This window comes from Hemibagrus wyckioides, linkage group LG02, assembly GCF_019097595.1.
Source record: "Hemibagrus wyckioides isolate EC202008001 linkage group LG02, SWU_Hwy_1.0, whole genome shotgun sequence".
Taxonomy (NCBI): domain Eukaryota; kingdom Metazoa; phylum Chordata; class Actinopteri; order Siluriformes; family Bagridae; genus Hemibagrus; species Hemibagrus wyckioides.
The window spans coordinates 22,231,338-22,246,467 of NC_080711.1; the positions used below are offsets into that span (position 1 = coordinate 22,231,338).

The following is a 15,130-nucleotide window of genomic DNA, read 5'->3' on the forward strand; positions in this document are numbered from 1 at the left end:
ATTTGGATAATTCACAACAACCTCCTTATTAATTCACATAACATCCTACACATGCTGTATCGGCATCACACAACTGACTACACACAAATGCACAATATAATCACACTCTCCGCTGTCAGCCAAATGAGGATGGGTTCCCTTTTGAGTCTGGTTCCTCTCAAGGTTTCTTCCTCATACCATCTAAAGGGGATTTTCCTTGCCACAGTCGCCTCAGTCACATCAGGCTTGCTCACTTGGGATAACATCTAGGACTGTTTGACTGTTTATATGTTTATATGTTTGTTGTTTTCTTATGTTGTTTCTTATGTAAATCTGCTTTGAATCAATGCTTATTGTTAAAATTCAAATTTTATTCATCAAATACAAAATCATACACAGTACGACATGTAGTGAAATGCTTTTTACGACTGTCCTACATTTGAAGAAAGAAAAGAGTAAAAATTAAAGTGTGTGGACATGAAAAATAAAGGGATATAGGGAAAAATAGGGAAAATTAAATGTAGAAATTAAAGACAAAATAGTTTTAGACAAATAGACAAAACCAATAGTTATCAGATATGCATATGCAAATATATGTGCATATATATATAGATATATATGTATATAAATATAAATATAAACAGTAAATAACAGTAAATATAATAAAAAATAAAATAATAAAAAAAAATAAATAAATAAAAAATGTAAATATAAAATATAATGTAGTATAATATATAGTATATATAAAAAGTAAAATAACATAAATAAATAATATATATGTGTAAACTATAATATATAGAAAGATACAATATATACATATATGTAGATGTAAATGGACAAATTTATTTTATTTATGACAATAAATAAATACAGTATGTACAATACAGTGTGCATATGTAAGATATATATATATATATATATATATATATATATATATATATATACATATATATATATATATATATATATATATATATATATATATATATATACATATATATAAGGCAAATATAAATGTATTGAACAGGAATATCAGGGAGTAAAGTGACGGTGCAGTGTGCACACAAAGATGTACAGAAAGATGTACAGTGAGTGTGGTTGTCATGTGTGCAGAATAGTGCAGAGTATGCAATGTAGTGCAATTTTTGCGTGTGCGACAATCAGCTGAGGTAGAATATCATGTCGTGTGGGGGTAAGTCCAGAAAGCCCAGGTTCTAGGTGTTCTGGTTGAGGGCCTGAATGGCCTGCGGGAAGAAGCTCCTTCTCATTCTCTCTGTGTTTGCCTTCAAGGAACAGAAACGTTTCCCTGACCGCAACAGAGAGAAGAGTCCATTGTTGGGATGGCTGAGGTCCTTCATGATCTTCCTGTCCTTGGTCCAGCACCGCTTGCTGTATATAGTGTCCAGGTCAGGAAGTTCAGTGAGGATGGTATGCTCGGCTGATCGCACCACCCTCTGGAGAGCTTGCCTGTGAGCTTGGCTCTCAATGGTGCAGGTGTAGAATGTCTTTAGCTCCTTTGAGGGCAGTTTAAAGTCCTTTAGGCATCTAAGATGATAGAGACGCTGCCGGGCCTTCTTCACCAGGGTGTTAACATGACAGGACCATGTCAACACCTAGATACCGGAAACTGTCCACTCTCTCCACTGGGGTCCCGTTGATAGTCAGGGGCTGGTAATTCCTCTCCTGCTTTGTGCTGTCCGCTATCAGCTCCTTAGTCTTGCTGACGTTCAGGAGGAGATTGTTGACCTTGTCTCCAGGTTTTTAATATCCTCTAGGTAGGTCGTCTCGTCGTTCAGGCCCACCACCACAGTATCGTCCGCAAACTTAACGATGTTGCTGGAGCTGGAAGTGGCCACACAGTCATAGTTGTACAGTGAGTACAGCAGGGGGCCCAGAACACAACCCTGGGGGGCTCCAGTGCTGAGGGTGAGTGAGGGTGAGATGTGGTTGAAAGGGTTGAAAGCGCTATACAAATAAAATTGAATTGAATTGAATTGAATAATTCAACATAATTTCCAGGAGCTATCTGTAACAACAACAACAACAACAATCACTCAGCACTAAAGCAAAATTCTAAGAAAAGTCATAATTTTTAAGATAGTGTCTTGTACTTTTGAGGGTCCACGTCATAATTATGAAATAACAAGTCATCTTTTTGGTAGGATTCTGACGTAACACAATAACATGTAATGTGTGATGATGTCATAATGACTGGAAATCACACAATTATAACCCTCTATCTCATAATCACGACACAATATCTCGACAGCATGACTCGGTATTTTATAATTGTGAATAAATATCTTGAACTTATGACATTATCCCATAACAGACAGAACACATGATGTCCAAAGGGCGGAAATTTGCTTCTAGATCCATTTATTTATTTGTTTATTACGCAGAATACACGCTGCGCATGCGCGAATCTCACACATGCGCAATACCGCCAGGTAGGTGCGCTGTATTCCGTGCTGTTGCAGATGGTCCATCATGGCGGTTGCGTCCAGTCCGGTAGAACAAACCGCAGCGGCTAAAACAGCGCCGCCAGTAGCCGCTGCTTTCGATCTGTCCAACCCACCGGTCATTGACGGCTTCACTCCTCTGCCCAGGCCCAGAGAAGAGGGTTTTAAAGACAAGTTCATACGGAAAACCAAAGAAAACCCGTTTGTTCCTATCGGTGAGTTACAGGCAAGGAAGCAGCTAGTTTAGATTTTATCAGCGGCTTGACCTTCTTTTAATAATAATAATAATAATAATAATAATTGTTTAAGTTTTAACTTAACTTGTTCTTGTTAAGAAGTTGCTTTGAAGCTTTATGTCCTTCATAAGCCTCTGTTCCACTGACCTCTGAGCTTCTAAAAGCAGGACAACAAACATCATCTTTAATTGAAAGCTCATTACATGTGGTTTATTGAGCTTAATTATTTTTAATCAATCAAAATCTGTATGAAATAATGGAATTAAAACAAAGACAAAAGGCAATCTATGCAAGACATGAACACTAACTTATGTAAGGATTAAAACATACAACAGCAAGGGGGCGTGCTGTCAGGAAAATAATCAACTTGTTCCATAACAGCACATCCTTTTACACTCCTTTTACACAACACTTTACCAACAAAAACATTTTATTTATTTATTTTTAATTTAGTTATTTAAAAAAAATGATGCAGCCTTTTTTTAATCAGTTTTTTTAACATTTATTTATTTATTTATTTAAAAGAATGCCACTTTTTATATCAGTTTTTTTTACATTTATTTATTTATATATTTAAAAGAATGCCACTTTTTTATCAGTTTATTTTTTTTACATTTATTAATAAATTAATTAATTTATTTTAAAGAATGCCACTTTTTTAAATCATTTTTATTACATTTATTAATAAATTTATTTATTTATTTTAACGAATGACAATTTTTATCATTGTTTTTTAATATTAATTAATTAATTATTTTAAAGAATGCCACTTTTTAAAAAAAAAACATTTTTATTTAAACTAAAGATTATTATTGTGCTTAAGGTAGCACCAAGTGGTCTCTCCTGAAATGGGCAAGTGTCCACACCTTACCAAGCAGCCATGCCTTGCAAATAGTCCCAGCTTGGCAGGGAGTTAAAAAAAAAAAAGATAATTATCACAAATTTAATATCAGCTATAAACACTTGTTCCTTCATTCTTGTTTCTCCCTTTTTCTCTGTTGAAGTTAAGACAAAAAAAAAAAACAGCTTGTCACGTTAGAAAACTTTCCCGTGTCAGACAACGTTAAATTGTTGATATTGAGAGCTCCTTCCATAAATGTTGGACTGATTTATTACATCTTATGACATGCGCTTAGATCAGAATCAAGCGGCGCTGTGGATCCTGAACACTTTGAGGGAACAGTTTGTCCCTAAATGTTTCGTTCTCTTTCCCATGCAGAAACAAACAAACACAGGAAATGGCTGTTTAAATAAAGGATGCTATCAGACCCTAAAATAGACTGTCTGGGATCCTAATGATAGGGGCTTATAATGTGGCTTGCACAGGTATTCAGCCCCCTATGTGCAACTTTACAGCTGAAATGTATTTAACTGGGGCAATATGAATGTACCCAAAATTATCTTATCTATCTGTCTGTCTGTCTGTCTGTCTATCTATCTATCTATCTAAAAGACAGTTGTAGCCTGACACAAGGCAAATGTGGGCTTTATGAGGGGAAAAAACCTTGATTATTATGGTGGAAAAAGTTATTTAGGCGTTTAGAGAATGAAAATGTTTCTGAGACCAAAGTTAAACTTTTTTTGGTGTCTTTTTCTGTAGTTAATAATAATAATATTGATAAAAATATCCAAACCAGCTCAATATGTTACATCCCCAGCAAATAACCAGATGTGAAAGGAATCTCAGACTGTATGAGCTCGCCTCCAATGACCGCATTTGTGTTTTAAATGCATTTACTTAGAGATTTTGGATCAGTATGGTTGTGTATCTTCTCAAATTTTTTAAAAATGAATTGTTTTCCCGTTCTTCAGGTTGCCTGGGCACTGCAGGAGCGTTGATCTACGGCCTCAGAGCCTTCAAACAGGGGAAGACTCGCCAATCCCAGCTTCTCATGCGCACTCGGATCTTCGCCCAAGGATTTACCGTCGTGGCCATTATAGTGGGCGTCGCCACAGCAGCACTAAAATCCAGACCGTGAAGCGAGGGTTCAGAGTCCAAATCTGGACACAGCCTTTCCTCACAGCCCATGTGAGCTACAGACTGATTTATTAAAAATAAATAAATAAAATGTTTTTTTTTTTGGTTATCTTTGGTCGAAGCCTTTTTATGTGGAATCTCACTGGAGATAGTAATGTTATTATTTCCTCCATTTTATACACTGTTCTTGTAATAGAACGAGGAATATGGGGGACACGACAGGCCAGGAATTATATTTGATGAAATCTGACTCGTTCACTTCACGCTAGCTAGCGTCAAAGCGCTCACGATTTGAGAATGCTATGCAAATGAAGTCTGACCTCTCACTCTGACCAAGCACCAAAATCCAAACCTAAATGATTGCAGGGATCAAATCGTACGACCATTAAGATTTGGAAGAAAAGCTCTTTCAGACACTTGACCTTGCCCTTGTTTGGATCGAATCCTACAAACACACTAAGGGTAAAAAGTAGTTTAACTCGGATTTCTGCGACACAGGTCTTTGTGTTTATGTGGAAAAAAAACATAACCCATCCCCTTCTCAGTGGTGGAGGCTTAAACCACAGGGACATGACGCTTGAGAGTGTGAAGTACGTGATGTTGCTAATAGTTTTATATATATATATATATATATATATATATATATATATATATATATATATATATATATGCATATATATGCTACTCATTTGGAATAAATTTCTTTTTTCCCCATGAGGCCTGTTTAAAAAAATATACAAGTGGAATAAACAATCTCAACCTTGGGATCCTGTCTTTGTGTGGTTTTTAAATTAATTTATTTAAAGGATTTCAGAATGTCTTCTATTATATTTCACGTAAACCTCTACCACATCCTACAGCCTGCTTAAACAAAATAATGTGAAATATTTTTTTAATGATCCAAAATAAAAAAAAAAACGGAACAGAGTCGTGTGTGGAAAACCGTCCTGATATATTTTTTATTTAGAGCGTAGTCAGGCATGAACATAGTCTTTGGCAGCCAGTAAAAACCGCAATCTGTGGTGCAGCACAAAACAGCTGGTCTGCTGAAAGGCAAGTAATATTTTTTTGTTTTGTTTAACTCGGTCTTAGATACAAAGGCCTCGAAGCTGAAAGACTTGAAAGTGAACATAACCGATGGTGAATATATATTATATGTATATATCCGTTAACACTTTCGTAACGCATGCTGGACTGATTTCTATCAGAACTGGGAGGAGATGCTACAGCTCAAATCCGAACGTTTTACACTCACTATGTGAGGCTTGTATGGAATAAATTATCCACTAAACCTACCTGAATTTAGCTAGTAAATATCTTTTAGTTTTCCGCAAATATTTAAAGGGGGGGGGTGGGATTGAACTTATGACACAACAGGTTTGATGGAAAAGAATGAAAATAGAGAATTATTGCCAACCTTCATGAAACTGAGCAAAGGAAAATAAGCAAAACATGCACTAAGCGATACTATCAGTAACAGTATGAATACGCTGAAGGGAAAACGACGAAGGTACCCTCATTTTTCTGCCGTTCTCTAAAGAACAGAAATAATGTATGAGGTTTCATTCATATATGTCAAATTCTACTGTTTAGACCAATTAAAGCACAGCTTCCCGAATTAGGTTTTTTTTAGTGACCGGACCCCCGGACAGTCCACATTTCGGTCGTCGCTCATCTTCTGACGCCTCTCTGAGGTGTTAATACGATTCTCAAAGCCCACTGCTGCAGGATTTCACTCTGGACACTGCTGTATGGAAACCAGTTGAAACTACAGGAATCCACTCCTCAGGTCTATTACAGTAATGTGCCATTTGTCAGCGAGTCATACAATTGAAGATGAGTCAGTGTGAATTAAAATGAATTGTTCTCAAATGCACATTTGTAGTATTGTGCAGAATTTATTCTTAGAATTAATTATTAAATCTAGGTGGAGGATTTCAGATAAACAACATTGAAAATCTTGCAAATGTTATTCAGGTTTTGGGGGAAAAAACTGAATGAGTCAAAAGAGTCGACTCCTGAGTCAAATGAACCGACTCACTTAAGAAAAAGCCCTGATCACTGAAGCTGAAATTGGATGTTACGGTTTTAGCGTGCTGGCTCTCTCTCCATCAGTGAATGTGTGTGTGTGAATCAAACCAAATATCACAGTGCATTATGGGTATTCATGACAGTGAGAGAATATCCTGCTGCAGTGAGGATTTGCAATAAGTTTCAGACTTAAAAGTAGTGAATAAAACAGCTGGATTTATGCAGAGGACAGAGCTTGTCTTTCAAAAGTGTTTAGATGTGGAACATCTGGGTGTCTCTGAGGACCGAATTGGGAAGCGTTGCCTCATTGAGAGAAGCCTGATAATAAACTATTTATATATTTTAATATATATCGCGAATCAACATGGATCCAGAGAATTTCTATTTCTGTTCCTTAAAACAGTGTAAACACTGAACGTCTGATGGCAGAAGAGACGGTACTGCTAATGCTGTTTAATTAGCTAGCTTCCTTCCAAATGCTGACATGCAACATGTCTCGTGTATCAGTTTGAGCTGTGTGTTTAATTAATTTAATTGAGGTTCATGCTCCTGTACTTCATCCTCAACGAGCCTACTCAAGAGACACAATTCTCATTTTCTTAAAGAAACAAATAACTGACACACGTGTAACAGGGGGAAGAAAAAAAAAAACAAAACAAAAAAATCACCATATACCTTAAAAGACAGACAGATAGAAAGAAAACCCAAACATCTCAAGTGTGCTAAAATAAAGTGCGAGAAGGACACGGAGATGGAGATGGAGAAGGCGAGATGTGAGGAGACGAAGCCTTAGCGAGACAGCGGCGTCTGTTTCAGGGAAATGAGGACCGAGCGCATTCGGGACACGTCCTTCGTCTGGCGGCTCGTCTTGGGGTTGAAGTCGCAGAGCCGTGCCACTTTTTCCCACTCGGTGCCGGGGCTGTTGTCGTCGCACTCCTTCAGGAAGGCGTCCTCGGATGCTCTAAACACATCAATAAAATCGTTAAGGTGGGAAACAAGGGCGCTTATTTATTTTTTAGCAGATCACATGCCATGCAAATCATCACCACCAATAGGAATATACGTACGAACAAGGGACAAAATAAAAGGAATAAAATCCCAAATCATAGATTTTTCCATTCATTGACTATAATAAACCCTGTAGATGCAGACATGCACTTTACCCACAGAGAACATCACGATATATATTTATATTTATATATATATTCAGCAGGAAGACCTCACACTCGGTCACTCTAAGCAAAGGTTTCCTCAATTCCATGTAAATGAGTTAAGCTGAATAACTGGATTTCATAAATCCTTCCTATGAAACTCTAAGTATCCACCCAGAGTTTATTTCCCTTCATAAAAACTACCGGTGAGTGTCTGGGTGTGTATTTGATTAAGGAGGAGGGAGCAGAGTGATGAGGTCATTCCGCCGATTTTTATTCTTATTTGAGAATGTGGACTTGGAGACATACACAAAGCCTATCACATCAGAGTTGGGCTGTTTGTAGAAAGCCTTATCAGCGATCCTAATGTGCAAGCAGGTGAAGGAAGAAAGAGAGAGAGAGAGACAAACAGAAACACACACACACAAGGGTGAGGGGGAGTCAAGTTTACACAAGCCAGTGTACACACAAAGAAAGGTGGAGAATGGTTAAATCGTGAGAAATATTAATGCAAGACAGCTTACAGAGATCGGTGGCAAAATAGTGTTCAAGTCATTAAGAAACAAAACATTGCATGGTTTCAGAAAACAGACAAATCTTACTTGATTATCGTTTGCTGTATTTACACTACATTGCCAAAAGTTTTGGGACGCCTGCCTTTACATGCACATGAATGTAATATGGAGTCGTCCCACCCTTTACAGCTATAACAGCTTCAACTCTTCTGAGGAAGTCTTTCCACAAGGTTTAAGAGTGTGTTTATGGGAATTTTTGACCGTTCCTGTAGAAGCGCATTTGTGAGGTCAGGCACTGATGTTGGACGAGAAGGTCTGGCTCACAGTCTCCGCTCTAATTCATCCCAAAGGTGTTCTATCAGGTTGAGGTCAGGACACTGAAGTTCCTCCACACCAAACTCCCTCATCCATGTCTTTATGGACCTTGCTTTGTGCACTGGTGTACAGTCATGTTGGAACAGGAAGGGGTCATCCCCAAACTGTTCCCACAAAGTTTGGGAGCAAGAAATTGTCCAAAATGTCTTGTTATGAAGCTGAAGCATTAAGAGTTCCTTTCACTGGAACTATGGGGCCGAGCCCAACCCCTGAAAAACAACACCTGGATTATATGATTTGGAGGGGTGTCCCAAAACTTTTGGCAATATAGCGTAAATGGGAACGTATATGTAAAACCCCTAAATATATCAGTAGCTAGTCGGATTAAAGTTCAATAGCAAACTTTAATTTAAGTTTTTCGATATCAGATCTGTCTTAATGTTCATTAGTGTTGAAGTCGCAGTTTATTTAGCACTAGAATGAGGTCACTTCCTTGATGAAATCAGTGCTCTCGATCATGGTGATTTTTGGAGGGATTTACGTAGATCAGCCATGACATTAAAACCACAGGTGAAAGGAATAAAGTTGAGTATCTTGTTACTACAGCATGTCCGAATCTGTCCTTCTCTATCCGATTCAACGTTCTGGACAATCCACAGCATCTGGTGCTAAGGTCTTGGTGCCAGATATGACAGCACACCTTCATAGGTCTTGTTGAGCCTGGAAGTGTCAGCTGTTTTTCTGGTACAATATCCAGGCAGGTAAAAGGTTTTAACATTACGGCAGATCATGGACCCAAATGTTTTTTTTTTCCGTTACACCCGGCACATGGAACATATTCAGGAGCATGGCTTGTCATCACTCGTAGCATGTTCCACTGGTTGCTTTTGTTTATCAATCATTGTGTCTGACATGAAAAGGACCCAGTTCCTCACGGCTAGCTCGTAACGCCGCGTTGAAGTGTAACCTCTCTGAACCAGCTGTCAGCTGAATGGAAAGCACTTTAAGCAGGTTTGTTTCTAAAGAAAGACAACTCAAACAATTCTACACAGAGAGAGAGAGAGAGAGAGAGAGAGAGAGAGAGCATATTCCTTCAGCTTCACTGCTGGGTTTCAAAGTGATGCTGTGGTGAAATACCTGTTGTTGACTTTATTCTTCTCCATTTGCTCCCGCTGGTGAGCGTGCCAGTCCTCCAGCTCTTTCTTCGCCTTCTCTTTCCACTCAATTTCTGCTGCCTTGGATGCCGTATCTGAAAACCGAAACAAAACAAGACAAAAGTTAAACAGACAGAAATCGACATTATAATAAATGTTTTGATTGCTCATATGGGATTTCTACAAATAGAAGAGTTTTGCAGATTTCAGACGATTAAAATACAACTGAGATTAAATTTCTGTACAGTATCGAATGATCATAAAGCCACAATGTACAACTGTTTCTTAAAAACAATAATGCGTAACAGGAAACAAGACATTTTGGCTCCTGCTGCATTGTGTTTGCTGAGTGGTCGCTGTATCTGGACACATTTTCAATTCAGTACTATTCAAATGACCCTTGACAATTATACGCACACTATATCTGCTCTTCAAGGTAAAATCTCCTTTATTTGTATTTATTTTGCGCTCTCCACAATAAGCACAAACTGAGCCGTGTTATTAGGCCGTACCTAACTCTTCCAGCCGGGTCTTCTGTTCCTCTCTCCACTTGCGTAAACTTTCAGGCTCCTGCCGCTGCACGTCGGCCTGGGAGATGGCCGCGTAACCGTCCATTACATCGTTGGACTCCTGAAGGGATTGAAATCGCAAGTTAAAGGAATAAATAAAGCAAGACTGCTCTACTTAATAATAAACATGTCTTTTTACTAACCAAAGAATGTCCACTTGTTCTCTATTGGCTGGTCAAGAAAATACACTAAATTGCCAAAAGTTTTGGGACACCCCTCCAAATCATTGAATTCAGGTGTTGTTTTTCAGGGGTTGGGCTCGGCCCCTTAGTTCCAGTGAAAGGAACTCTTAATGCTTCAGCTTTATGGGACTTTGTGGGAACAGTTTGGGGATGACCCCTTCCTGTTCCAACATGGCTGCACACCAGTGCACAAAGCAAGGTCCATAAAGACATGGATGAGTGAGTTTGGTGTGGAGGAACTTCACAGAGTCCTGACCTCAACACCCATAGAACACCTTTGTGATGAATTAGAGCGGAGACTGTGAGCCAGGTCTTCTCATCTAACATCAGTGCCTGACCTCACAAATGCGTTTCTAGTGGAATGGTCAGAATTCCCATAAACACACTCCTAAACCTTGTGGAAAGCCTTCCCAGAAGAGCTGAAGCTGTTATAGCTGCAAAGGGCGGGACAACTCCATATTACATTCATCTGCATGTAAAGGCAGACGTCCCAAAACTTTTGGCAATATAGCGTAACTTCAACCAGGAAAACAAATACACATCTTTCCATATCCCACGTCCTTTCCCCTTCAGTGAAGTGCCTTGTTGCGAGTTTTTTTCTGATCAAAAATAGAATTTATTACATATAGACTGTAGAAGCTGCCTTCACTGACGGACTAACTACCGAGTAAGAAACCCAGCAAGTTACTTGTAATGGCTGAGAGCAAAAAAGCCAACAGTTCTAAACGTATGGACTACGCATAAATATGACAAAAACGCATCCGTCAGTGATTTTAAATGGCTGTTTATTAGAAACCTGAGAATGTTCTTCAGTACATGAGGTAGGTTACAGCCTAAGCAGTGAACACAAAGCTATTTTCAATAGAAGTGGATAGAAAAAGTGCTAAATTTCAACAACAAATGAAGCCAGGTAGCTTTTATTGTGGGGAAGTATGTATATTAATTTCTATTCTGGATTTATAAATGTTATAAACGGCACATTTCTTGGTACATTTTAGGCGGCAAAAAGGGACATGGAAATAATTAATATGACATTTCGGAAAAGTAATGAAGTCTACTGGGCTGTCAATGAAGAAAAAAAATATATAAGTGGTCTTAAAGCTTGTCATTTGTTATAAATCTTTGTTATAATTTATAATATTTATGATCTTTGTTATAATTCGTTTGTTATAATTCTTGGTCTTAAAGTTTGTCATTTGTTATAATTCTTTCAATGGTAAATAATTGTTGATGAAGGAAAAACATTTAACTAAAACTAATTTTTAGCTAAAAAGTAGTGTTGAAGTTATAGGTTGTGTCATTTGGGATCATTCTTTCCATGATAAATAACGAATACGACGTTTTTAAAGACTACTGGAGTCTACTGAGCTGCCGATTTTAGCTAACAGCAATATTTAGCTAAAAAGTAGCCTTGAAATTATAGGTTATAGGTGTCACTTGTGATGATTGGTTCGATGGTATCTGTGTTCTTGGGTTACCGAATTCAACAGTCTGAAAATCCAATTTTAAACTAGCATAGAACCGAATATTTTAATCATCTCAGGGAAAGAAATCGTCTCTTGTAACGAGCAATGGAAAAATGTTCGATTCTGCACGTTAGTATCGGGTGGAAATTTGCTGGAAAACAGGAAATGTGACAACACACAGAGAGTGATAACTTAAAGAATGACATATAGCTCGTATAATCGCATTTTTAAAAAAATAGACAGTCTTTTATTTTTGCTGGAAAATGAAGTGTATTAGATTTACCTGAAACAGTTCTCCATTCATAGTTGCTCCTCCGAACTCATCTGCTTGGAATAAAGAAAAAGACAAAAAAAAAAAAAAAAAGAGTTAAGGATCAACCCTCGCCTCGCTACTGCCTTTCTTGAGCAATGGCTCTTCTGTTTTAAGGATTCGGAAACCAATACAGGAGCGTCGCTGGAATCCCGACATTCCTGTTTGGCCGCTAGTCAGAAACGCTCGAAAGGGCATGGTTACAGTAGCTGGAGTTGAGAAATCTTTCCATAGTCTCGCGCCAACGAAATGACAATACCAAGAACAACAGACGGAAAGGTTAACGTATTAACTGTGAAAGATTCAGAATGGTATGTCTGTGATAAAAAAACAAATTATATCGACTTCTATTGTCTGGTCTACTGTTTGGTCTCGACGTCTTTGGCTTTGTGAAAGGTCAGCGGTTTGGTTTCAGGTCTTCACACACACAGAAAAAGAGATGTTGACCGCTTTAGTCGTTAAGACTTTATTCCTTAATAAGAAAGGCTGAAATTAAATACAACAGGGTATTAAAGTTATTTTATTTTCTGTCCAAGCCTTAAAGGCAACTCGGACTGTCTTCTATCAGTGGAAAGCTCAGGAATAAAAAGTTCTATGGCTCCGTTAAAAAAAAAAAAAAAGTCCATGAAATAAATCTGAAGAATCTGTTTTAGTTAAAAAAGCCCTATTCGGATGGGATCCGTTTCAAATGCTCCTTTCCGTCCACATTAGAGGCCGAGTTACCTCATGTTTTTCCATCAAACTATGCATTGTCTGATATTTTTAGTCTTGTCGAGGCAAGTCAATTTTCGCCGCACGTCAGAAATGCCCCTTTAAAGTACTGTACACGTTCCCTATAATGACACATGAATAAATAGATGTATTTCTAAGATTTTTTGTTTAGTTTGGTTTCATTAGCCATTTTTCATCGTGTGCGACAGAGGGACCGACGTGAGGTTGTGTAGAGCGCCGTGAATTGGATTTAATTTTTCTATTTAATATTTAAGGATGAGAATCGAGTAAATCCTGGCACTACTGTATTTACGAAACCGGACACAATATCCAGGTTCACAGAAAAATACAGCCTATAGCCGGAGGCGTGTCTGTAAATCGGAAACTACCTCAGGACTCGGAGGTAAATGTAATAAAACCTTCTGAGAAACTAATCTGATCCGAATAAGGCTTCTGAGGTACCAACACTACAGGGTGTCAAGGGGTGTACAAACTTTTGAGCTTGCTCAAAAATAACTTGTATGACATTATATATATATATATATATATATATATATATATATATATAATATATTATATAGTATATTTATATATATATATATTTTATATATATATAAAAAACACAAAATGTACACATAGTATTTTAGTTAGCTAAACTAATATACACATTAAAATGTTCAGTGGAATGAAAAGCGCTTTACAATTAGCTCGTTAGCTAAACTAATTAGCTTAAATAAATATATGTTTATCTACAGTAGTCATGAGTAGTTGGCTAACTAATATAATGAAATGAAACATTACATTTCGGTAAAAGGAGTGGAGGGAGGTAGCTAGCTAGCTAGTATAGAATGCTAGGCTATTTAGCGTTAGCTATTTAGCTAGCTAGGCTGTCCAGTCCAGTTTGAAGTGTCAAATTCAACCAGAGTTCATCAGATAAAACTTGCATATTTGATGAAGAACTTTACTTATTTTTTAGTGGCGTTCTTTTGAGTTGTTATGAAAAAAAAAAAGAAAGGAGACATGGCTTTATTTGGGTTGTTTGTTTAGCTAAGGTAGCTAGCCGGCTGCTTTAGCTCAGCAGTTACCTTGGAATGAGTTGGAAGTGAAATGTGACGGTTGGGACTCGGCGGCCTCGGGCTGGTCTCGTGCCGCGAACTCGAAGCCGAAGCTGTCCTCGTCGTTCTCGATGCCGGCGATCTCGTGCTGCTGCTGCGCGAGGAACGCAGCCGCTGGGTCCTCTTCCGCCTGCAGTCCGAACGCGTCGGCCATTTTCCACAAACTGACTGACTCACTGACACACTCGCTTCACACACTCCAGCTCTGTGTGTGTGTGTGTGTGTGTGTGTGTGTGTGTGTGTGTGTGTGTGCGCGCGCGCGTGTGTTTTAGTGCATTACATGAAAAACTAGCTAACCGGCTAATTCCACACGGCTTCGGTTCTAAATAGAAAAAAACAAGCACGCGACCACACACAGATTTTTCCTTAATAAACCATTTTTATTTTAAGAAGATTGGGGTGAAAAAACCTTGACATGTCGTGTCCCAAATCACTCAGACAAGTGCACTAGATAGAGTACAGAATTCCTGCTCTGACATTTCCTACCTAGTGAAAATAAGTGGACGAGAAGCGTGTATGTTATTGATTGCGTTATGTCTCCATCTAGTGGACGGCTGTGGAACTGAATTGAATTTTGTTCACATACACTATATTGCCAAAAGTTTTCGGACACCCCTCCAAATCATTCAGGTGTTGTTTTTCAGGTGTTCAGGTGTTAGGCTTGACCCCCTTAGTTCCAGTGAAAGGAACTCTTAACGCTTCAGCTTCATACCAAGACATTTTGGACAAGTTCATGCTTTGTGGGAACAGTTTGGGGATGACCGCTTCCTGTTTCAACATGACTGCACACCAGTGACCAAAGCAAGGTCCATAAAGACATGGATGAGTGAGTTTGGTGTGGAGGAACTTCACAGAGTCCTGACCTCAACACCCATAGAACACCTTTGTGATGAATTAGAGTGGAGACTGCGAGCCAGGCCTTCTCGTCCAACATCAGTGCCTGACCTCACGAATGC

General features: G+C 38.3%; 2 protein-coding genes across 5 annotated transcripts; one reads left to right on the forward strand and one right to left on the reverse strand.

Annotated features, from left to right (window-relative positions):
• Window positions 1–2,427: 2,427 nt before the first annotated feature.
• higd2a (HIG1 hypoxia inducible domain family, member 2A) lies at window positions 2,428–5,419 on the forward strand. Its single transcript, XM_058409389.1, has 2 exons — window positions 2,428–2,656; window positions 4,490–5,419. Exons 1-2 carry the CDS (start codon window positions 2,470–2,472, stop codon window positions 4,654–4,656), a joined length of 354 nt encoding a protein of 117 aa, XP_058265372.1. The 5' UTR covers window positions 2,428–2,469; the 3' UTR covers window positions 4,657–5,419.
• A 169-nt stretch (window positions 5,420–5,588) lies between these two features.
• Window positions 5,589–14,388, reverse strand: cltb (clathrin, light chain B). 4 transcript variants are annotated; one of them, XM_058409355.1, is made up of 6 exons: window positions 14,145–14,388; window positions 12,322–12,365; window positions 10,334–10,451; window positions 9,805–9,916; window positions 8,147–8,200; window positions 5,589–7,647 (listed from the first exon to the last, which is right to left on the reverse strand). In XM_058409355.1, the coding sequence occupies exons 1-6, from the start codon at window positions 14,326–14,328 to the stop codon at window positions 7,476–7,478; spliced, it is 684 nt and encodes a 227-aa protein (XP_058265338.1). In that variant the 5' UTR covers window positions 14,329–14,388; the 3' UTR covers window positions 5,589–7,475. The 4 variants fall into 4 exon arrangements, with proteins under 4 accessions (XP_058265338.1, XP_058265348.1, XP_058265354.1 ...); XM_058409365.1 differs by having other exon boundaries at window positions 12,322–12,362; window positions 14,145–14,384; XM_058409371.1 differs by lacking the exon at window positions 8,147–8,200 and having other exon boundaries at window positions 14,145–14,379.
• Window positions 14,389–15,130: the final 742 nt, after the last annotated feature.

Bases quoted from the DNA above. Each gene is read 5' to 3' on its own strand.
- higd2a (XM_058409389.1), top strand. From the start codon at position 2,470: ATGGCGGTTGCGTCCAGTCCGGTAGAACAAACCGCAGCGGCTAAAACA. The intron at 2,657-4,489 runs GTGAGTTACAGG...CCCGTTCTTCAG, and splicing joins AAACCCGTTTGTTCCTATCG to GTTGCCTGGGCACTGCAGGA.
- cltb (XM_058409355.1), bottom strand. From the start codon at position 14,328: ATGGCCGACGCGTTCGGACTGCAGGCGGAAGAGGACCCAGCGGCTGCG. The intron at 9,917-10,333 runs GTACGGCCTAAT...TTCGGTTTTCAG, and splicing joins GACCCGGCTGGAAGAGTTAG to ATACGGCATCCAAGGCAGCA. The intron at 7,648-8,146 runs GTATGTCTCCAA...TGATGTGTTTAG, and splicing joins TCTGATGTGATAGGCTTTGT to AGCATCCGAGGACGCCTTCC.